Here is a 23833-nt window from a genome sequence, read left to right on the forward strand (position 1 = left end):
GCGATTATATTTTTCTGACAGTGAGAAGCGGAGGTTTCTTTAAGGGTTATTTCTAAAGATAGAGATTTATCAAGCTGGAAATCTATAGTACAGATGCATCAACACTTCGCCCGCCTACCTGTTTAACAATGGGGTTTGATGTAATTTCTGACGTTGCCATAGAATCAGCACAAGGCGCTATACGTGGGATTTTTAGATAAGCTTCTCTTTGTATGTTTGTTTCAATGCCGGTTATGGTGCTGGCTAGTTAGCCAACGCTGAAAACCTATGCTGTTTATTTCTGGTTGTATTATGGTAGCATAGATGTGTGTGGGTGCCCATATATGACCACGCATGTACAAAGGCAGGAAGGGGAACATAGAAAGAATGTTCTCATTTCTTAAAGATAACACTCATCTGGTAAAATGTATGCACAAGCGAGACAAGGAAATATGGATAAGAAGCGGAGAAAATGCTGATTTGGGGCTGATTAAGGTAGCAGTGTGTTATATCCTAAGGAAAACACAATTTAAAAAACAATGATGTTTTCTGTATAATATTGGCAGTTGTGTTGGGAAACTTTTAAGGTGGCCCTAAAAAATCAGATCATTAATAAAAGGAAGGAATTTTGAAAATCTCTGTAAAATGCCTATCTTATGCTCACACGTAACATGATCAAATAAATATCAGATCCGCTCATTCACCTTTTATGCTTGTTTAACAATTGTTTAATTAGATATTCTTATATTGAAGGTTAGACCTACGACTGCAGCGTAGTGTAGTGTGGTTCTAATACCCCTCACTTGGAAAGACTCCTTCCGAAGCCCTGCATCTAATTTTGTAGTTAAAACTTTGTATTCTTTTAAGGAGGGCCTCCCAACTTGTATAAGCTTTAGGCTCCACAAAACTGGAATCAGTCCCTCTAGGTTCCTTCAGTAAATATGTCTCCTAACAGCAATGAGCAAGAATGTTTAAGTTTGGTTTCAGGTTCCTAATATTTGGAAAACCTTGAATAAGATTTGTAAAATGTCGCAGGATTTACAGTAGGTATTTTAATTTCAAATCTCTTATCACTGGAGGTTGCCCTGAGCCTAAAGAGAGACCACACATACTCCTGAGAGGACTGTGTTAAAAATTAAAACGGGGGAAAACAGAAATTCTCCCACGTTCCTGAAAATCTAGACGATGCTGTGGATCCTATCTATGTTTTTCCTGTGTTATCGCCAGCAGCCAAGGACCTCTTGCCGGCCCGGAGGGAGGAGGCGATGCGGGAAGGCCTTGCGGTAGAGTCCGAATGGGTCTTGTGATAACGCACTTGGAACACCCCTGGTGGCAGAAGCTAGATGTGGATCTGAGTCGGGACGGGACTGACGTGACCTAGAATCCTTCTCACACGTAGGGAAACGCCATTAGCATTAGATTCAGTTGTAAGAAGAGGATCCTGGGAGCTTCCAAGGGCTTCCCCACTTAACAACCCATTCTCCAGAACATAGTCTTTTTTTTTTTAATATGTTTTTATTGATTTCAGAGAGGAAGGGAGAGGGAGAGAGAGAGAAACATCAATGATGAGAGAGGCATTGATCGGCTGCCTCCTGCACGCCCCCTTCTGGGGATCGAGTCCACAACCCCGGCATGTGTCCTGACCTGGAATCGAACCCGGATCTCCTGGATCCTAGGTCAACGCTCAACCACTGAGCCACACTGGCCGCCAGAACGTAGTCTTAAGTAGTGGGCCACCTCACCAGAAGGGAGGCTGGAAAATGTGGTCTTTTTTATTTATTTATTTAATCAGGCGGCCTCATGCCAGCTCTAAATTTTGTTACTATGGAGAGTTTTCAGCTCATGCAAAGGGCATAGTTTTTGTCTTTGCTTGATTATTGGGATAATTAATGACTCAAAGCATTGTGGCAGTCAGTCCATTCCAGATACATATTGTAGAAACATCTTTAAAGTAGGATGTCCTTCCTCCCATACTCGCTGATATATTTGACTTTTACAAATGCTCACTGAGAGAAATATCGAGGAATAAAATTCTTTGAATGATATACTGCTGAGACTTTGCCTTATTTTAACTCAATGGAAACTTAACCTCATGCTCCAAATCTTCAGGGAGCTTAAAGTTTGAGAGAGACTCTTTCCACATGAAGGATGCTATTGACATCAGGGATAAATGTTCAGTACTGTGGAAAGAATTTATAAATCACTTTTTTCTTCCTAAGTTATCAATACTTCTAATGTGACTTTTATATACTATAGTGACCATAAATGTTAATGTTTTCAATAAGTTTTCCTTATAAGCTATAATAAAATGCCATAAATTGCAATAGTGTACATTGGCTGTAGAGATTGAGTTTCTTTTCAAAATAAGACTTAGACTTGAACCACTGTCATCAACTGTCTCAGGATGGTTTCCTCACCCAGGATCTGAAAATTTATAATAAAAAATGTGGATTCTGTTTTTTTGAATCTCCTTAATTGTTCATATTCTAGGATATGAAAAGGCTATTATATAAGTTTCAAGAAAATCACATGCATTTTTAAAATTCATTGTGTGCTGAGTATAATTATCCAGTACTTGGCAAAAATCCTACATTTTCTTATACATTTGTGGTAATTCAAAAGGAGACTCGAGTCAGACACCATTAGAGTAGGGATCCACAGAATAAAGGATCTATTCTTTTTCAGTTGAAATGTTTAGATTTCCTTTTAGGTATTAGCAAAAAAAAAAAAAATCAGTACATGTTTTTTAGTTTTTATATCTGGAGATCTAACTCTGTGTACAGTTTGGCAATAGAGAGTTCATTTAACGTGACACTTTTGTTTGGCTAATCGGTAGCCAAACAATTGTTTTAAGCCAGACGACATTGTGAGACTATTAGGCAAAGCAAACACCAACTGAAATCTTAAACTCGCACGTCCTCGCCCTTCAATTCGAGCTACAGTTTTCTGTTTTTGAGTGTTAAAGTACTTTCACCAAAGCTATCTTGTCTGATGATAAAACCATAAGTGTATGAAGCTCATATTTTTCATCTCTTTTATGACCTTATCTTTTATGAGCGGCTTCTGTGAAGGTATCCTAACTATAGGAAGCACCTGGAAAACATATGTGATATCTTTTCTCTGATAAGCAGTTGTGAACAAGAAAGTCGATCTGTCACTTCTGAACTGTTCATTGTTAAAAAATACTTTGATGATTTAGCTGATTGCAAAATACATTATAGGGATGACTAACAGCGGCAGTAACACTCCTAGTCAAGAAAGTTCAATAGTTATATTGTACAAGAATTTCTATAAGAGGTTACCATTGATAGGAACTACATGGATTAAAAGAGCAGGGTTGAGAAAGGCTGTTTGCTTGCACGGCTGCTTGCAAACAGTCCTGCTCTTTTGTGCTGAAGACGTGACTGTCTCAGAATGTGACAGATCTTTAATTTCTAGAGGAATATCTGACTTTTGGTGAAAAGGTGTTTGCTTGTGTATTTTGTTTTGTTTGTTTTTTTAAAATGTGTGTGTTTGTTTTGTTTTGTTTTGTTTTATTGATTTCAGAGAGGGGAAAGGAGAGGGAGAGAGAGAGAAAAACATCAATGATGAGAGAGTCATTGATTCATTGATCGGCTGCCTCCTGCACGCCCCAGACTGGGGATGGAGCTCGCAACCCGGGCCTGTGCCCGGACAGGGAATTGAACCCCGATCTCCTGGATCATAAGTTGATGCTCAACCACTGAGCCACGCTGGCCGGGCTCCTTGTGTTTTTGAAATTATTTTTCCCTGCCGAGTAGAGCCCTTCCTTTTACCACCTTGCCAGCACTACCTAATATGGAACTTAAAGATTCTGTTTCATGTGTTTCAAAGACTATATTCCAGCGCATTTCCCCCAGTCATTTGTGCTGTGTATTATATTGCTCAATAACACCTTCAATTTCCTCCTATAGGGCTCTCATTGATTCTGAAAACTAGACTAAGAAAAATGGAAGGGCCCACAAAATATGCCTGATGTCTTATAAAAGACCAACAAAAGAGTTATAATCTAGCAATGGAAAACCATTAACTCCATAGCCATAATTTTAGAAATATTATAGATTTTGTTACTGCTTGACATTTATTCCATTTCATCATTTTATGAGTTGGTTTCTGAATATATTTAATGATTATCCCATTAAATGTGTTTGTGCTTTGCTAAAAATACACTGAGATTTCTATTTAAAAGTATGTGAATAAAGAATTTAGCAGGTAAATGAATGGGTGTCGAATGCATTCCTAGCTCCCTGTAATTCTCTGCCTGGCACCCTTTTCTCTCTCTCTTTACTCTTCCTACCAAAAAAGCTTTCAAAGCCATATTTTAACTTGTTACTATCGTGTTGGCTATTAATTATCTATGCCATTTTCCATAAGCTACTCTAGATTGCTGATTTCAAACATAAAAAACCAAAATGGATAGAAGTAAACAGAACAATGGTCAGTATAGTCATTTCCGCGCAAATCAAGTAGAAGCTTGAATTGGGCTAATATCAAAATGAAGCCCTGTTTATAAACTTTCTATGAAGATAAAAATATTGATAGGAAAGAAGCAAGTCTCTCTTGCGAGGGTAAAATAGTGTTCGTGAAAGTAATTCGGAGATTTCATACTCGATTAAATTATTTTTTAATCATTTCGTTTTTCATTTGGAAGGAGATTAAGAATGAATTAGGTAAAAACATTACCATAAAAATGAGAGCTAGTTTCCTGAGATAAACTTAGAAGATGAAGGCTGTAAAAGTTGGAACATGTGACAGATTTTAGTTATTAAACAGAAATCATGTGCTGAAAGCAATTAATTAGTGAATGCAGTGCTATTGCCATAGATTATGGTAAAAAGAATGGACCCAAAATCTAATTACCTCACTGGTCAGTGAGCAGTGGTTATTGATTAGGCATCTGCGTGTAGTTGATTTTACGAAGTTCCAAGTAAAATAGTAGTACACCTTAGGAAAAAAATAATGCTTATAAAGATTGAATCCGTTAAAGATTTCATTTTAATATGTAAGCGCAAGAAACAAGGCATATTTGTGGGGAAAACAGCTATCCAGATCACATGTTGGTCTTTGTTGTTTGAAATCCAGTAAACTTTGTAATATCCTCACGGGCTTGAACTATGGCCTTTGGATCCTAATAGACTTGGGATCAGTTCTTGGCACTGCCACTTACTAGCAATGTGCCAGGGCATCTTTTCACACATCTGCCTCTGGGTTTACTCTTCTGAAATATAAGGATGCTAGTGCACGGCAACATTGTTGACATGATGTCATAAAGCATTTAGTTAGTGCTGTGTAGTGTCCACGAAATGGTAGCTGTGTTTAGGTCTCCTATGGGATCTGAGCTCCATGACGTAAACTCTCCTTCATTCACCTTTGTGGTTTCTGTAGTGGGCACATAGCAGATATTGAGATGAATATAAACTTAATTCTGACCCATTTTGTTTTCTATGCTAAAGTGTATCATTTTATATGACTTTCTTATGTTATTGGCCATCTTTCTCTTTTTTGTATTCTTACTTTAAGAAAACACTATTAAATAATCAGGCAAAAACTTTAAACTATTCTCTCTCAGGATTTATTTTAATTAAAGTAATATATACATCTATCACTATTTGAGTGATATGTATTTTTTCTTTTGAGCTGCCAATTGTGTACAATCAGCTGTGTTTACAGTGCTTCTTGAAGCCCTCGGCAGTGTTTTTCAGTAGTTCTGATGCTGTGTGCTGCGTTATGAGACAAATTAGAGCAAAGCATTCCATGAATCAGGATTATCAATCCCGAATATTGCTCCAGATGTTGGCCCAAGTGGAAATCTAAGCTCCACGGTTTTGACTTGGCAGTTAAGTGACATTTAATGGAAGCATTTTATTATATGAAATTGCTAGTTCAATCAAGCCCTTAATAAGCTGAATGATAGTTTTTCATTTTGAGCGATTTACCAAATTTCTCTGTGCATCAAGGGTCTGCTGGGACTTGTAGTCATTCTGCCATTTCCTTTTCCTGCTGATATGGGCTGAGAATAATCGTGGGTAAGTTTGGCCTACACTGAATGAAGGAAAGGACCTTGTTCAGTTAACCCTAATATGGTAGCAGTATCTCTGTTTGTCTTTGGCATCTTAAAATTTCATCTGGACCCAACTCTTGCATCCTTCAAATGTCTTTAGTTTAACCACCTTCAAGCCACCGTTTTTCTTGCACAACAACTAAATTACTATAATGTGTTTCATAAGGGATTATTCTTTGGGGAGACGATTCTCATTTCTAATCTGAAAAATGGAGCCTTGGGACATTATACCTGTAGAGTTCAGTTTTATCTAAGATCATGCCTCCAAAATATCAGATATTTTTTTGGTTCCTTCCTCCCAGAAGCTTCTGCTGCACCAAGCCCGTGTTAGGTGTCACGCCCGTGTGCTCCCCTTGTATCGTGGACTCTCCCATCAAAACATTCATCACATGGGGTTGCAGTCTATTGATTTGTCTCTGTCCTAATCTGCAAGTTATGTGAGTTGAGGACCGATCTTTGTTTTGTATGCTTAGTGCTCAACACAATGCCTAGAAATCAAAAAGTTGTATTTTAATCAATTAGTAAAGAATGGTGTATATCACCTCTGTCCAATAAAGATGAACACTTACAGATTCAAATGAAAACTTGCAATTTCTAATTTTTGCAATTATTTTTCCAAGCATAATTGTTTCTCACTATATTTATCATTATTTTTTCTTCTAAATGTGTAATTTGCCTAATAAAATATTTCAGAGTAGAGTTAACTATAGTCTCACAAAATTTTGGGCAAGGTTATCTGAGACATGAGCCAATGTTGTTATGGAATTAAGGGAAAACTGGAAAATCAGAGGTCTGAAAAGATGTGTTCATGGAAACTCAATAAATAGATGTTGATTACTTATCTAGCTACCAAGCCTTCGTACCTTCCTTATGGCCCTTGGACCTTGTCGGACACCCTCATTATTTGTGAACTTACTCTCTTTGATGAGCTTTATACCACTTCTAAAGAGGAACTTTATTTTTCCGTGTATATCCAACTATACCTGCTATGGCTCCTTAAACATGGTAGATGCTCAAAAAACATTTTCTGGAGACAATTTTATTGCTGTTTGTTCTGATCATCATGAAAGGAAGAGATAACTCAGCTTTCAAAGAACCTTCAATTCCAGGCGTGGGTTTGGTGGTGTGGGGCAGGTACTTTTTCCTCTGTGGCCTACCACAACCAGTGATCCTCTCCAAGGAAATTGTTTATCTGGGTTGTCACTGGGTTTCTGTTCTCTCTTTACCTTTTCCACTTTCTGAAGTGATTCATTTTGTGAAGCTATGTATATACAAATAAATATAAAATTTATGGAGTTTAAAGTTCAAGACTGACATTAACATCACATTAAAATCCTTTGTAGCAATAATGGTTTCCTGGAAAGTCTGTATTTTGTAGGTTACTTTGAAAGATTTTAAAAATTCAGTGTATGTGTTATATAATATAAAGATTTTAGACTATTCTGGGTTTGGGCAACTACATGGAAAATAGCTGTTGAATACTTCAGAGAGCAAGAAATTTAATTTAAAATTTTAGCATTGTTAGATTCAAGATTTAGCTCTCATGTTTTTAGTATTCATTCTTTCTATTTCTGACATCACATTTTCTTGTTACTCTGTTTTCAGGTCTCTTATAATTTAAAAGAACGTTCTAGTTCATATTTCTGTGGACACCCTGTTAGAGTGGGATTTTCAAGAAGATCTTCTTGAAAACAAACTATATTCAACCCAAAACATAAATATGTCTTTTTCTATGATACTTAATTTTGTCTGCTGCATCTTGCCTCTATAAAAATTATAACTCAGAAATGAGTTAAGGTTTTCTGTATCGAGAGAGCATTATAAAAATCCCGTACTGCTTTTTAAATTTTCTTTTTCTATATACTATTAATAACTCCAAATGAGAATTTTTATGGAGATGTTCTTTATTGTTTATAGCAGTTAACTTATTTATTGATTGATTAATAATGCTGGTTTTGTTTCTTATAAAGCTGTAATAGATATAAATCGTGGACATTGGTCAGTATAATGACAATACATGTAACAAATATGTAATTAGACATATTCCAAGCACATCCCTTTGCGGGGCTTTCAAGTCCAGTAGGGTTGACTCATTTCCCCTTCTGTCTGGTGCGGGTGTTTTCCAGGCGACGGAGGTGTCCCGGAGACGGCGGAGTCAGATGGCGACACGCAGCCGGAGAAGCCAGGGCGGCCTGGAGTGGAGACAGGGGACTGGGATGGACCAGGTAGGAGAGAAAACGTAAAATTCAGCCATCCGTTGCCACTATCAGGAATCCACTTGTTTTTCTTAAATTTTAATTAGGTTATAAACCCCTTATGATCTCAACTCTAATTTTAAAAAATTATTTGTTTATATAGTGGTTACTTGGGAGGTTAATTAAACATCATTATTTCAAGAAAATTTTATCTTTTTGATAAACTATAAAAACCAAAGGTTACCTTTGCTTGAAGTGTTTTATCATGTTTTCTTTCATACTCATATAAGAATTAGTCAGTTCTACTTGCTTTTCCTTTGAACAGAAACCTTAGCGCTCTATCTTTATTCAAATTTGGCATATTTTTAAAGCTTAAAAACAGTAACAAACAATAATACTTACTCCAAAGAAATATTTTCTGTTTGGTCATATTGTAAGTCAGAGATTGAATCTCAATATGTACTTAGGAGTTTAGAAAATACCAGCAGATGCCCCACTTAGATTCAGGGTTTTGGCAACATTTTCACTTTTCTGAATGAAATTTAAATTTACTTTGAAAGATCCTGACATCTAACCATTTCAAGAAAAACAAGAACTGATCAAAATACTCCCAAACACCAATATAATTTTATGTAAATATATACAGTTCATAAAAGCTCTGTGAAAAAAACCCAACGCCTTTATATTTGGAGCCAAAGTAATTTACAGTTGATGGTATATTTATAAATGGAGACTGTTGTGTCATAGGGCTTAAGAATATAAGCGAGTTTTGAAATAGTTTTAGCCATAATTTTCAAAGCAGTAACATTTTTCATTAAGAAAGATCCCTATATTTCAATCACATTTTCACCCTTGCATGACTTTGCAATTTGCTCTCTGCTGTGCGTGAAGGAGAGAGGAACTATGGTGGTAATTTTCTGAAACCAGCAGCTGGAAAATAAAATGCAAACAAAAATGAAGATACAATATATCTGATTATTATGATGTCATTTCTAATGTTACTCATGATCCACACAAACCTTTGTATTCTCTATACTGTAGCATAAAGTTACACAAGATTTTGGATCAAAATGTGTTCTATTTAAAGGACCATAATACCACAGTTTAAGAATCTGAAAGAAAATGTAGGCTCCTGGCATTCTCACCTATTGCATAATGTTTCTGTCTTCTCAGTTTGGGGAAGAATTCCTTTGATTAAAAGAAAAAAAATACTGGAGATAAGTTAAAGCATAATTTCATTCAGGATGCGATTTTTCACTTTTAAGTTAAGGTTATTTAACCTCTCTGATTTAATGAAAATTTTCTTCAGTCGCCATTGGAGAAAATGTTCTTTTTATGTGACACCTATGGATATGTAAAAGCTTTAGAGAAATATATGTCTGTAAGCAGGTACGTGCATGAGAAAATTCTTTAATATATGCGGTAAAATTGATAAAACATTTTTCCCTATTTTGCAAAAAGAAGTTTAATTATTTCGAAATGTTCTGATTAATGAGATTCATTCATAACAAAAGAATATCTGTTGGATACTTATTTTTTTAAGGTAGAATATATATGTCTTTCCTTCAGTCAGGAGAAAGTATAGGGGCCAAGTTTTTACTTTTGCTATTGCATAAGTAGAGTTTACATCAATGTTTTAACCCAAATTTTTGTTATTCACAAGACATTTTTGGTATTTTCCAACTGTGTTGAGATGAAATTATCCAGGTGTTGGTGACCGTTTCCAAACATGGTAGAAAAGGAGCTCTGGATTCTAAGCATTTAGATTCAGATTCTGGATTCGCCACTCATTTGCTGGGTGATTTTTAGGAATTTGCTTGATCTCTCTGTGCCTGAATCCTCACGTATACAATGCAGAAAATCATACTGTGGATTTTGTAAGAAGTACATTAGGTCATACACACAAAATGCCAGTGACCATCATTACGTCTTTGGAATTGTGGAATCTTTCAGCAGAACCTTTCAAAATTCTTAGCATTTTTTAAAGCCCCGTAGTCCCTCTGGTCCCACAAAGGGTAGACTTCTGTAATGCTGAGCATGTAGTTTTGAATTTAGCCACAAATTATTGGTTAAGACATGAGGTAATGAACCAGGTGTGATTTCAAGGTCTCCCAACTTTAAGGCCCTCCCACCTAATTCTGATAGTCCCTCTAAGATAGATGGTTTTCTCTAAAAATAGACAGAATGAAAGGGCAAGGAAATTATCTGAAGAATTTGAGGCGTAGAGCTGACATCATATAAGATAGATTAGGGTTTATCTTATTTTTAAAGAGTCTGATTGAAGACGGCTCCACCACCTTTCTTGATGGTTCAGTTCAGTAATGAACCGACTCCTGTCTGCCCTGTTCTATTTTCATCAAAGGCAAACTTTACAGTGAAAACTTTTGTTCTTTACTTGTTCCCCAACTAAAAGGTACGTTTAATAATCGCTTGCACTTTTGTTAACTCTGACGATTAGGTGGGACCTAAACAACTTTTACAAAAGTTATCTTACATTTGAAAATATTTCTAGGATAAAATTCTTTAATGTTTAATTATATGAATCTAATTCATAGGTACTGGTTACTCGGTGATTTTCCTTTTCACCTGTGTTTACCTATACTGTGCTTATGCCATTTCTGCCCACATTAATTGCCTCTCCTTGTATTCCTCTCACAAGTTTCATGCTTCATCACCCTTGCAGTATTTCAGTTTGCCAATATTCTTATACATTGCATTATTCAATAAATAGCTCTTGTGTACTAATAATTGTGAAAGGTGCTCGGGCGAAGTCCAGAGGTGTAGGAAGATGCCGTCCACACTCTTTCTGATGTCATTTCTCTCCTTTAACTTCTTTTAATTATTCACGTGTTGTATTTAAGTCATTGATGGGCTAATTAAGCATGTCAAGCTAGAAAGTAGAAAATGGCCTAAACTACAGGAGAAATGGTACAAATTATAGAGTCACATAGATTTGTGTTTGAGCTCACACATTGACACTTGGGGCCTTGTGACCTCAGGCATATTAAACAGCCATGGCCTCAGTTTCCTTGCCTTTAAAATGGAAAGAATAACTGCCTTGAAACATTGCTCTGAGGATGAAATTTGGAAGAGATGATATATAGAAAGTATCTAGCACGGAGCTTGGAAGAGCATGGGATTTGCCAGGTGTTAATGGCTTTCCCTTACCTTAGGACGTCTCACAGTGACCGTAGTTAGAATGTTGACCTTATTTTGAAAATAGTGTTTACATCTGTGGCTTTCTCTTTTAAGAAAATCTTTGGAATCACAATCCCTGGCCAAAGTATAAAGTGTTTACTTATGTATTTAGATTGAGTAGACTTGGGGAAGAGAATGCAGATAAAGTGTTATAAATTCACCATTTACCTCTGTGAAATGAGCGCTGTGAGAGTCATATCTTACTTACATCAACTCTAAGGATGTTAACTCTCTAGGTTATGTTATTAAAAACGTTGTTACTTCGTTTTACACTTGGGAATAGTGAATAATATGATTTCTGTAGTTTAATATTGAATGAATCTAGGTCTTGTCATCAGACTTACAGCAGCTATAATTGAAATTTCCAGGAGCCCTAATAAAGGAACATATTACTCAAATTATGCGAATAAATACATGTACCCCCAAATAATGTGTATTAATTCAAATATACACAGATATAAAATTTTGGTTATTTAGATTCTTTGACATGAACTTTTCAAGATAAGCATGTAGTTTTATTTAAATAGATTTTGATATTTATTTGTTAGGTACTTGAGGCATTTTAATCAAAATGAAGTAGAAAATAAGACCTTGTGTTGAGTATTTGATGAATTAGTAGAATAAAATTATGAATAATTTTTATATTATATATTACAGATTGATTCATGGAAGCCTAACTTTCAGTCAGAGCTACATTATTTTTGGGTAGTGTAAGAAGTGGAGAAAACCAAAAATGTTTCTTCCATTTATATAGCCCTGTCGCTTATCAGTTGTGTGACTTTGAGTAAGTTATTAATTACCAAGGCTTCAGTTTTCTTATTTATTAAACAGGGATGATAATAATATCTACCTCATTAATGATATTTTCTATGTAAAAAAAAATCTCAAAGCTTTATATATGTTCAATAAATAGCTCTTAATATTACTTTTAGTATCATTTTGGCAATTGTGTCTTAGTAGCCATTACAGTGCCTTGCAGATGATAAGCCCTCATTAAACATTTGTACTGTGAATTAACTTTGCAAAATAATTTTGTTATGTAGAAGCCTTTATAGGATTATATTAACTATGTTCTATTCAGCTAGAGTGAAAGCACGATTCAGTTAAAGACATTTTAATGTAAATACATTTTCAAAAATAATTGTGTAGCATAAAATCAGACCTGTGTACTTGTTGCATCTGGACTAAAATTGGTCAAGAAATCATACGTAAGTCAGTCAGTTGCTGGTCAACACTGTGGATGCACTCAGACGATCAGGCTGGTTCCACTCTGTGCCTTAAATTAAACCGAGAAGATGGGAGTTTTGCACACGGTGGAGTGGTAGCTGCAAGACCACAGTGAGGGAGAAGCACACACTAATGATACAGTGGGCTTCTTTTCCCCTCCTTACTAGTTAATCCAAAGAAGGGCTTGGAGATTACAGTTCTGATTCCGTTTCCTTTTTGATTGGGAAAATGTGGTAGATATAAGATCTGGGAAATGCCATTTGAAGTAAATTAACAGAAACCTATGAAACATAGTTAACCATAGATATAGTCTGACAGTAAGAAGAATATTTTGAGGAGCGGAGGAAATCGTAGAATGACTGTGTATTACTCTGACAGTGAATTGGTATTATCTCTGCTATCAGATAATGCAGTTATCATTAATTTTCACATTTGCATTTCAATCTTGGGAAGGAAATGACTCTTGCCGGTTGAAGATAAGAGCTCTGTACCACTATAATGAACCATCATTTCATCCCCATGCTTTGTGTCCATATGAAAATGAGGGGGGGGGAGAGAGAGAGGTAGAGAGAGAGAGAGGAGGGGTATATTGGGGGGAGGGGGTCAGTAAAACATAAAGTGTCAAAATTTGCTACAGACTTTTGAGCTCCTTATGAAACAAGAGGGGGTTGAAATAAATCTTCTATAGTGTAGCTAAGTGTATATCGGATTAAAAGATGAAAGCTTTACTCTTTGTGGAACAGAATACCACATAAACAGAGTAAAAAAGTTCTCTTTATCTTATGCCCTTACTCCAGTTGGTTTTCTCATGTAGAATTAGGGCGCATGTAAACCCAAACAAAACAAAAAAAAAAAGAAAGGTAGGTCGAAGGCAAAGCACTTATTTATGGCTTGGAAAGATACGAAGTACATAAAATATACCATTTTACTATCATTTCTATTTCTTCATTTGTATAAGAATGGGAATTAAGGACATTTAGATAACAGCTTGTTACAGAATTTGCAGACATCTAATTTGTTTGCATAAGTTTAATTGAGAAGTTTGAGCTAAAGGACAATGATTTTGAGATTGATTTTCTTTGGCCCTTACTTTGCAGTGGCCTTTCTCCTCAAACATCATGCCAGAAAACGGATACAATGTCAAATTTTGTAAACATGTCCTGATCTCAGAAAAATAGATGACAGGCTATTTTTTCTTGTCTTATGCCCTGCTCCTACAGTATATAGTTAAACTCCCTTAACTAAACTACAGTTTTCACCCTTTCCCTAAAACTTACAGATTGAGGCTATTCTGGGTTGAGTTGTGTCCCCCCAAAATTCATACCATGAAGTCCTGACTTCTAGTACCTGAGAGTGTTAATTGGAAATAGGGTCACTGCAGATGTAATTAGTTAACACAAGGTCATACTGAAGTAGGGTGGGCCCTTAATTCAAAATGAATAGTGTCTTAAAAGAAGGGAAAATTTGGAGACAGACAAGTACACGGGGAGAACCCTGTGTGAAGATGAAGGCAGAAATCGGGGTGATGCTCCTACAAGCCAAGGAATGCCAAAGATTGCCAGGGAACCACCGGAAGCTGGGGTGAGAGGCATAGAACAGATGCTCTCTCGCAGCTCTTAAAAGGAACCAACCCTAACGACACCTTGATCTTGGACTTGTAGCCTCCAGAATTGTGAGATGATATATTTCTGTTATTTAAGTCACCCAGTTTATGGTACTTTGTCATGGCAACCCCAGCAAACAATACAGAGGCCTGGAGCCGGAAGGGGATCATGGGAGATCACTAGTACGGTTGCAAGCTATACTTTTACTGTAATTTTTCATTGATTTTAAATATTGTCTAAATTATTGAAATACATTTGAAAGAAAAAGATATATTGAAGGTGCCAACCACATTGAAAGCTTCAAGACTGAGTAACGGCAAGTCACTAAAAAAATGTAGGTGTGGACAAAGCAACTTTGAAGAATTGGGGGGAAATCCTAAAACTATTGAAAGAAACTATCCTTCGTCTCCTGCAGCTTTGCAGGCCCACAATGAATTAATAAATTTAATTAGTTCACACATGCATTGGAGAGTAACTGTGCTAGACTCCAAGGGTGAAAAGATAATTTGTGCTCAGCCTGCTTTCAGAAAGCTCATAGTTGAAGACAGACACATGATGAGACAGTGCACTGCTGTGGATTTCACTGTAGAGGCCTGGACACTGCAAGGGGAGCGGAGAAAGGTCACCCACTCCCGGTGAGGGTGGTGGGGAGACGGCCGGGGGGTCGGCGTGCACGGAGGGAGGAGGGGAGGGCTGCTGATGGTTAGACATAATGCTGATGGAGGTTCTTGCAGAAATTGGGGGGAATAAAGAAAAGTCTCCTGAGGGAGAGGCTTAACTTCCCGCTAACAGAAATTTTAGCAGAGCTGATGAGTGGAGGCATGCAAGTCACGGGAGGTCATGAAGGAGGCCCAGAGAAAGACACCTGTCGTGCTTGGGGAGGCAGGGCAGGCCTCCGTACTCTGTGAGCATGGAAAGGTGTCGCAGACGGAAGGGACAAGAGGGGGAAAGACATTCCAGCATGGAGGCAGAGGGAGCATTGGCCACCTGGCGTGGACATAGAGGGTCGATTGTAGTTAGGGGTGCGAGAGGGACGGGCTTTAGTCGCCCAGGCAACAGCCTGTGGCAGTAATTCTGGTTAAAATGCAGCAGAGATTCGGGTAAAATGAAAGTCGGCAGCAGCAGTAGGAAGCGTTTATGTTCACACGGAAAATGGTTTGAAAGTGGCGAGGGGGGCAGGAGGGTTCCCCCTCCCAACCCTGCACAGAGGAGGCGTCACCTGGGAGTGGCTCCGGGGGGCAGGGAGACAGTGTCATTTCAGCGTCTCTGCTCTGACTTGGTGGCACACACACACACATATACACAACACACATTTTTCTGAGCAATGTAAAAGCAAGAGTTTTCTTATGGTTACATAAACAAAATGAAGCTTTAATTATATTCTGCAAGGAAAAGATGCTTTATTCATTGTGGAAAAAATATTTTAACTATTTTAAGTCATTAAATTTAATGATTATCATTACATTTTGTACCAAATTTGAATATAAATATGACATTTTATAAAGCACTCAACCATATATAATGTACTTTTTCACATTGATGTGTATTATAGGAAAATATTCTTTGATTTGAAAGAACTAGATATTTTTGAAAAGCCCAAATTATTCATTCATTAAAAATCATAATTACAATTGTGTGGCAAAATTAATTTTTTATAAAATAGGTTTTTCTCTCTGGAAAATGGAAATGAATTATTTTAAGAACTTATATGACTTAAGGCTAACATTTCATGACAATAATTTATGATTAATATATAGTAGAATATTTTAGCACATTTTAAACTAAAGAGGTTGGTTAACTTAGCTCTCTGGATTTAACTCATTTTTTACTTTTAAAGGTAAGCATAATAAAATAAAAATATAGTTATCAGATATTTCAATAAGGTAAATAATAAATCAAGTGAAGATGACAGATATAACTTATAAAACTATGTTAAATATTGCAACCATGGTTTAAAAGTACAGGAGGTTAATACTTCTGATCCCCTTTGGGCATTTGATATTATTAAATTATATAATTCATGACATTTCATCCATCTTGTTCATTGGCACTCTTTTTCAGAAAGCATAAAACATACAAATAAAAGTACCGATAAAGGGTAACATCAGTAAATGAGATGACCTAAAGCATTTATTTTTCAGTGTTTTTCTCTTGAAATGATCAAAAGAAAAACTATTTAGAAATAATGTTGAGGTCATAAAACTCTGATCTGGGAAAATTTTCCTCTCCTGTGAACTTTTTAGCTTTCCCCTTTTCATTCATATCTCTAATAACTAATATTTACTGAGAGTTTGCTACGTGCCAGTTACTACTGGAAGCCTGGGGAAATAAGAGCAAACAAATTCTCATTGTTTCTCCTCATACTGACTCTAGGAATGTTGTTTCCCTCTTGACCAATGAGGTTACTATGTTCAACTCATCATTTATCTGATTTCTTCCTGGAAAACACATAATAATCACAACGCATTTCATTTATTGAGCATCCTGACCCTTGTCACTGTGCTTTATTTTACAGCAGAGGATGTTGAAGCTTGAAAAACTTAGTAATATAGCTGAGAAGTGACCCAGCTGGGGTCCCCATTGAGGGTGGCAACACCCCTTTAGAGGACACTTGCCTTTTCCTGGGCACTACATGAAGTGAAGCCATGAGTTACCCCCTTCAATTTTCACAAGCCCAGTAGACTATCCCCAGTTTACAGGTGAGGATGGTGTCTCAGGGGAGTTAGGTAGTTTACTTAATCTCACATTGCTAGTAAGTCAAGCGTGCGGGGCCAGGAGGGGAGGCGCACCTGAGATGAAAAATGCTTTCCAAGTCTGCCCCCTGCTTAACAGCTCAGTAACTTGGACAGATTGCTTTCTTCCCGTCAACTTTCTCATCTGGAACATGGGAGTGCTGTAGACCCGCTTCATAGGGGTTTTTTATTTGTTTGTTGTTTGTCTTACAAAATACATCTTTATTGATTTCAGAGAGAGAAAGCGAGAGGGAAACATCAGTGTTGAGAGTCATTGACCGGCTGCCTTTTACACGCCCCCGACTAGGGATGGAGCCCGCAATCTGGGCATGTGCCCTGACCAGGAATTAAACCACGATCTCCTGGATCCTAGGTCGATGCTCAACCACTGAGCCATGCTGGCTGAGCTTTATAGGGTTTTGTGTGCATCACATGTAACATAGGAGTGCTGTGTACCCGCTTCCTAAGTTTTGTGAGCATCACATGAGTGAATCTCCGAGAAGAGCGTCTCACATCAAGTGCTGCACAGGCGATATAAGCATGACATCGCCATCGCCATCGCCATCGCCATCGCCATCACCGTCATTGTTACTCTACAGCCAGAATTCTTTTCTGTCTGAAGCCTTGCTTTCAACCTTGTTTCTTCCTCGCCGTTAGATTTCTTTACATTTTCAATGGCCCGAGAAATATTGAGTCAGTTTGTGTCTAATTTGTTCAGAAAAAACAGAGTCTTTTACAGGATGCAACATCCTTGATGAGAATAAAACTCGCAGTTGGATTTAAATGCTAAGCTATTTTAGGTTTTTAAAAATAATTTAGGCACTTGCTGATTATGCTCAGTGTTGTTCCACAAAGGATTTAGGGTGACATAAAAAACACGAATAATAACATCATAGAATAAATTATTAAAGTAGATAAAATAAAGCATGGACAGAAAAATAAGAGAGGTAGGGATAGTATAATTAATTGCAGGGTTGTCTAAACCATAGACTCCAGGATAGTTACTCAAAATGGCTTAAACTCCTCACTAGTCTCCTGGACTCTCTTCTTGGTACTGTCTCTGGTTTTTGGAGGGCCTCCCAGTTGTTCAGAGGTGCCCTCCTATCTCTTTCCTTCCCCCTTTTCTTGGGACTTCCCTTGAAGGACCTCTTCAGGCAGTCTTACCAAATTTTTCTCATGAGATGTCTGTTCTCAGTCACTTTTATATCTTTTAGTGTTATGGCCCATCCAGAACCGCTCAGCTCACTTTCTGAAGAAGAGATAGGAAAGTTCAAAATCACCAAATCCTTCCTCCTGTGTTTTGAAAAAACCACAACAGTTCCTCTAAAAATCAAATATAGGCGTATCATTATTTTAATGAAACCTCCCCTGCGTAAATGAATTCCATGGAATTGGAAAAAAGAAAGTTTGCGGTGAAGGGTGGATGATACTGGTGTTCCGTCGGGAACTCTTCAAAACAGACCAAACGCATAGGGCGTTTTCTGTAGTTTTCAATTTGTAAGAAAATGAATTCATTAGAGGGTAAAAGAGAGAGAGAAAGTCGTCAGCCGGGGTGTTGGAGAATGTGGGCTCCTGATGAGACCGGCGGAGGACACAGGCTCCGTGTTCGGATGCAGATTAGGCCTCAGAAGATGAAGGCGTGAAGGAGATTTAATGGTGGGTGGATTATAGAGATCCATGTAACAATGTTAAATAATTATAGTTCCAGCCGAGATCAAAGCCGTGCTGATTGAACGCCCTCCAGCTGTTAACACGAAGTATCTAGAAGGGAAAAAGGAAACCCTGCCTTGGCGATTGGTCCGCCCGGGCAGTGAGTGTGATCTACAAGCTCCCGCTATTGAGGCCCCAGTCGTGGGGGGAACCTGTGCGGGAATTTCTTCCCCAGAGCTTCATATTAAAAGGGACTTTTGGAGCTGTTTGTATTGTGGTTGAAATTTTTATATATACACACACACTTATGTGTATGACTAACTCATATGATTTATATGTATATGATTTATATATATATATACATATATATATAAATATATATATATATATAATTAACTCTTTCTTTTAGAAGGTGGAGAAAAGACATTCAACCATATTGCAGATGTCAATGGGAAATTCTAGAATTGATTTATTTACTATTCTTGAATTTTCTGTTTGAGGGAAATGTCACTTTCACTGCAGATACCAGAGTGATAATGATGGTAGGACTAAGGTTAACTGGAAAAAAAACAAACCTTCTTTGTGGAAGACACACTTATCTGCAGAAAGAATGAAAAATATCTTGACTATTAAGGAAAAAAGAAATGAGGTTACATCCGTGCATGTGGATTTGTGTGATTTTGTAATGACCCCAAAACATTATAGCACGTAGAATTCTAAAACGATTGAAGTTGGTTATAAAATGAGAGGCAACTCAATGAACCCTAATCACAAGTATTGTGGACGAATTCATTGTAGGACTATTTATCTACATCTCTATCTATCTGTATATTACATGATAAAGAAAAGAGGAAAGCATAGTTCTTACAACTTACAGATGCATCTTTTATTTTTCAAAAAATGAAATTGTTTATTATTTTTAAATCACAAAAAATGTAAAGGCAACAATGTTAAAACTATTTATGGAAATTATACTTCCGTATTTTGTTATCCGTTTAAAATCTGTGATTGACATATATAGTTGAGCTGAATAGTTGGCATAAAGAGTTGAATTGTGCAGGTCAAAGGCCAAGTATTTGCAAGTGCTTTTTACGACTCTGTATGTTGCGGCTGAAATTTCACTTGGGGAGGGTTGAAACATATCTCAGTAAGATACGTGGCATTTTCAGTACAGTGGTAGTTTTAAGATTTAGGCTGTATGCGATTGAGCCAGCCTCCCATCTGAAATTTTGAAAACTTTTATCTTAGAAGATGAAATCTTGATCCAAATATTTGATAGTACATATCTACACATTGCTTAAGAAGTTGGTAATGACTTTTGAAGGGCAAATTGCTTTTGGATATATAAAATCTGATTTTTTTGTTAGAATAATGCAATACAAATTTTTTCTAATTCAAGTATATTTACCGAAACATTCAGGTAAAGCTGTTTTAAGAATGAAGACTTTTTGCTCTATGTTCTCCTATTGTAGGAGATCACCAATATTATAGACAATGCCTCATTAAATCTATGTGATGAATGGTGTAACTCCATGCTTTTCTTAGGTCGGAGTTTTATGACATTACAGTTAATTTTTAATATTTTAATATGAATGCATTTTTTGTCAAACTAATTTATATTTTTAAAGGGGTACAGATGTGTTAGCTACGATACCTTTTCTCATCTGTGGGAAACATCATTGCTCATCTGTAAAACATTATTTTAAAGTCATATTCATGTGGCATTGGAGAAGACGATAAATTATGGGATTAAACTTTTTAATGAATTTATTGAATATACTTTAAAAGGTTTAAAACGACAATAAAAATGTAAATTAAGACAATTCTACAAGCTACCATCCAATTATTAGTCAGTTTTATAGTTTCCCACACATTTTTACGTTTAGGATGTCAGTAATGGTCTAAAGCTGGTCTTATATATTTAACAACTGAATCATTTGGTTATTTTATTTACATTTCTTTTCCTTGTGCCTTTATATTTACAATGTACACAAAACACCTTTTCTCATTATTATTTCATACGTTCTTCTACGTCACAGAAGTTTTATAAAACATAGAAGAGGTTCATTTCCTACCCAAGTTACCCATACTGAAATGTTTTCACTTTAGATTGTACCTTTAATATTTTTGTTGCTGTTTAAAATAACATCATTTACCACACACAAAATTACACACTTGAGAGTAAAGACAAATGAAATCATTTTAAAAACTTGCCTTATTTTGAAGATGTTTTTTCTTCTGAGAGTACAGGAGATGCTGTGGCTATTGATGAGTTTGACATCAAACAAAAATTCTGAAATTATCATAAGATGGAAAAAGAAAAGCCAAGAGTGTTTATTCGTACCAAAAGTCAGTTCAAACCCTAGCTCAATGTTTTATTAATTTTTAGTTGAATGACCTTGGAAATTTTGCTACTAGCTCTGAATTTTAGTTTGCTCATGAAAATGATGCCTACGTCATGGATGTGCCATGAGAATTAAGCAAGGTCAAGTGAAACGCTGGATTTGTTCCCAGCCCTGGTGCAGGTTTGGGTAGATAGAGGACTGCAGTGGGAACTGTCTAACACCCTTTACCTTTAAAGTCAGATGATAGCCACGTTCGGGTGGAGAATTCTGACCTTGAGCCTGACAATTCCTAAGTATCTTTCTCATCCTAATATAACTCTTTCTCCCAAAGTGAAAAATAAGAATCTGAGAATGAGTGATTTTAGCTCAGATTCTTCATTTCTGATCCTCAGTTTTCTCACTAGCAAATGAGGTTACTAATACCTTCACCCTAAAGTGTGCCTTAAATAAAAGGAAGCACAAGTTTATGTGCCTGGCACATAGAAATACTCAATTATTGAGAGTCATTGTTTTATTTTCCCAAAGACTGCTGGTAGTAACTGGCTTTGAAAAAATGTTAAGTCCAGTGGGTTACTAAATATTTATTGAATTTCTATATATAACAGGAATTCTGCTGAGCAGTGAGAATGTTGTGGCCAACGGGACAAAAGCAATCGCTGGCCTCATAGAGCTTGCATTGTGCTGTGAGCATTTAAAATTCATTTAATTACCATTAAATATATCAGAACACTCTTTAAAGTGTTTATTTTAGTGGCTGTAGAAGTAATACACTTCTTTAAAGGACCGTATAGTTTTGTGGAAGGGAAGAGATAATTTGGCAGTCTTCTCAACCTTATTGTTTTAAACTCTTTCACTTAATTTCTGCTGCCCTGAGTATGTCTGAAGGGAGAATGCCTCATTTCCCATCAACAGTTCTGTCTCCACGTCTTTCAGATCCCTTATCTCATTGCTCTTTGCTGGCTTTCTAATCACTCCTCACCGCTCCATCTGGACCACAGTTTGATCTCCTTTGTTCAACAAACATACTTACTGCTCCAGGCCCAGGCCTCCTACTCAAGCGCTTCTCCCTCCATTGTCCCTTCCTAATCTCCTGTTTCCCTTGGGGCTCTCGCCAGCATTATGATCACTCCCCTGCCGTTCCCTAGCTTCCCTTCTGAGTTCCTCCATGGCTTCTGGCTACTCATGGTACTGGTGGCCACCAACCCCTGTAAGGCCCCCATTTACAAGCACACTTGCTTTCCATTACCCAGAATTGTTGCCACCTACTCAGAAATGTCCTCTGTTTATAACCATCGACACATTTCCTAGCAACCTCATTGCGGAGCCCTACATAGCTCCTGGCTTCATTTCCAGTGTCACTGAGTCTCAACTCCATGGCCTACCAGTTCAACGTTGTAGTTGTTTGAACCTTAAATGGCTTGACCTCCGGGAATCTGACGCATTGTCTCACTGTGCGGGTGGGGAATAGGTGGTCTCTGCTCCTGCTGCTTACAGCACCAGGAAAAAATAGTGTATGTGGTTTAAGTGAGCATTTATTATGTGTGAGGCACTGTGCCAGACACTTAATAAGCAACATCTCCTGCGATCCTCTCAACATCTAAGGGCCCAAGAAAATCATATATATTATTGGCGTCATTGCAAGTTTAAGTTATTGCTGGTTATTGTATTTATTTCCAGATAACCTTGTATGGAAACCTCCATGGCCGTTATCATAAAGCTCCCCAGTCTTAGACCCATTAATTCTCTTTCTCTCTACTTTTCTCTCAACTACTCAGCTTAATCCGAGCAGTTATTATTATTTTCTTGTATGTGATGGATCCCTTCGTGAAGACCTTTCAGAATTCAAAACTCTCATTTGTCCCATTGGGGGGAAGCACATAAATCTAAAAACATTGTAGCTTGGAGGTATTACAACTTTTTATCATGGAGCCGTGTCACCAGATATTTTTCCTATTATCTTTGCCTTGTTATATAACGAGTTTTGCCAACTTCAAGGTGACTCTGCTTTAAAGTTGCCTTTAATTTTCTCAGTATGATTTCTAACATTTCAGCCCTCTCACTGTTAAATTAATTGCAACTTGTGATTAAAAGAAAATGACCTCACTCTTTTCTGAGAATTTCCCCTAATGAACTTCTCGTCTTGTTTCACATCTCCTTACCCTTTCCTGTCCTTCCCCTCTCGCTCTCAGTTCCCTGCTCCTTTGTATCACCGAGTATCTCAATTTTCCTCTCATTTTCCACATAGCATATTGCTTTACTCTGCCCATATCTCCCCAACCCACGTATTCATTCCCGCCTGCGGTCAACGAGTCTTTACTGAGCACTTTCCCTGTGGAGGGCTCTGGAGTCACTCCGGCCGACTTCTCATATTGGCTTCCACACCTCCGAACTCTGAGAACTTGACAAGCCCCTGAATCTCTGTGTGCCTCAGTTGCCTCATCTGTAAAACAGGAATAATAGTGTTTATATCAGTAATAAATGAGAACAGCCAAAGTTCACTGTAGACTTCATTTCGGTAAGTTTTTAACATTTTACCTATAGTAACTCATTTAGTGTCATAAAACACTGCGATGTAGATACTGTTATCAATCCCGTATTTTCCCATGAGGTTATATATTTTCATAATTTGCTCAGTGTGGCAAAGCCATCTAGCTCGTCTGTGGATTAAACCAGCTCATTCATGTAAAGGGCTTAGCAAAGTGCCTGGTACGGAACAAATGCTCAAAGACATTTAGCGATTATAATTATTATTGTCATTCGCTTTTACTTATTTGACTGCAAGCATACGTGTAAAGAGTTTTGAGTTATACTTTATGGATCATTA

At 37.1% G+C, this 23833-nt stretch overlaps 1 protein-coding gene across 1 annotated transcript in view; it reads left to right on the top strand.

Annotated features, from left to right (window-relative positions):
• ZFPM2 (zinc finger protein, FOG family member 2) overlaps positions 1-23833 on the top strand; it is a 365534-nt gene that overhangs the window by 86829 nt on the left and 254872 nt on the right. The window contains exon 3 of the mRNA XM_081116257.1: positions 8185-8283. Coding sequence (XP_080972383.1) covers positions 8185-8283 — 99 coding nt within the window. The remainder of the gene's footprint in view (positions 1-8184; positions 8284-23833) is intronic.

This window comes from Miniopterus schreibersii (assembly GCF_964146895.1).
Source record: "Miniopterus schreibersii genome assembly, chromosome: 17".
In the NCBI taxonomy this organism is placed as follows: Eukaryota; Metazoa; Chordata; class Mammalia; order Chiroptera; family Miniopteridae; genus Miniopterus; species Miniopterus schreibersii.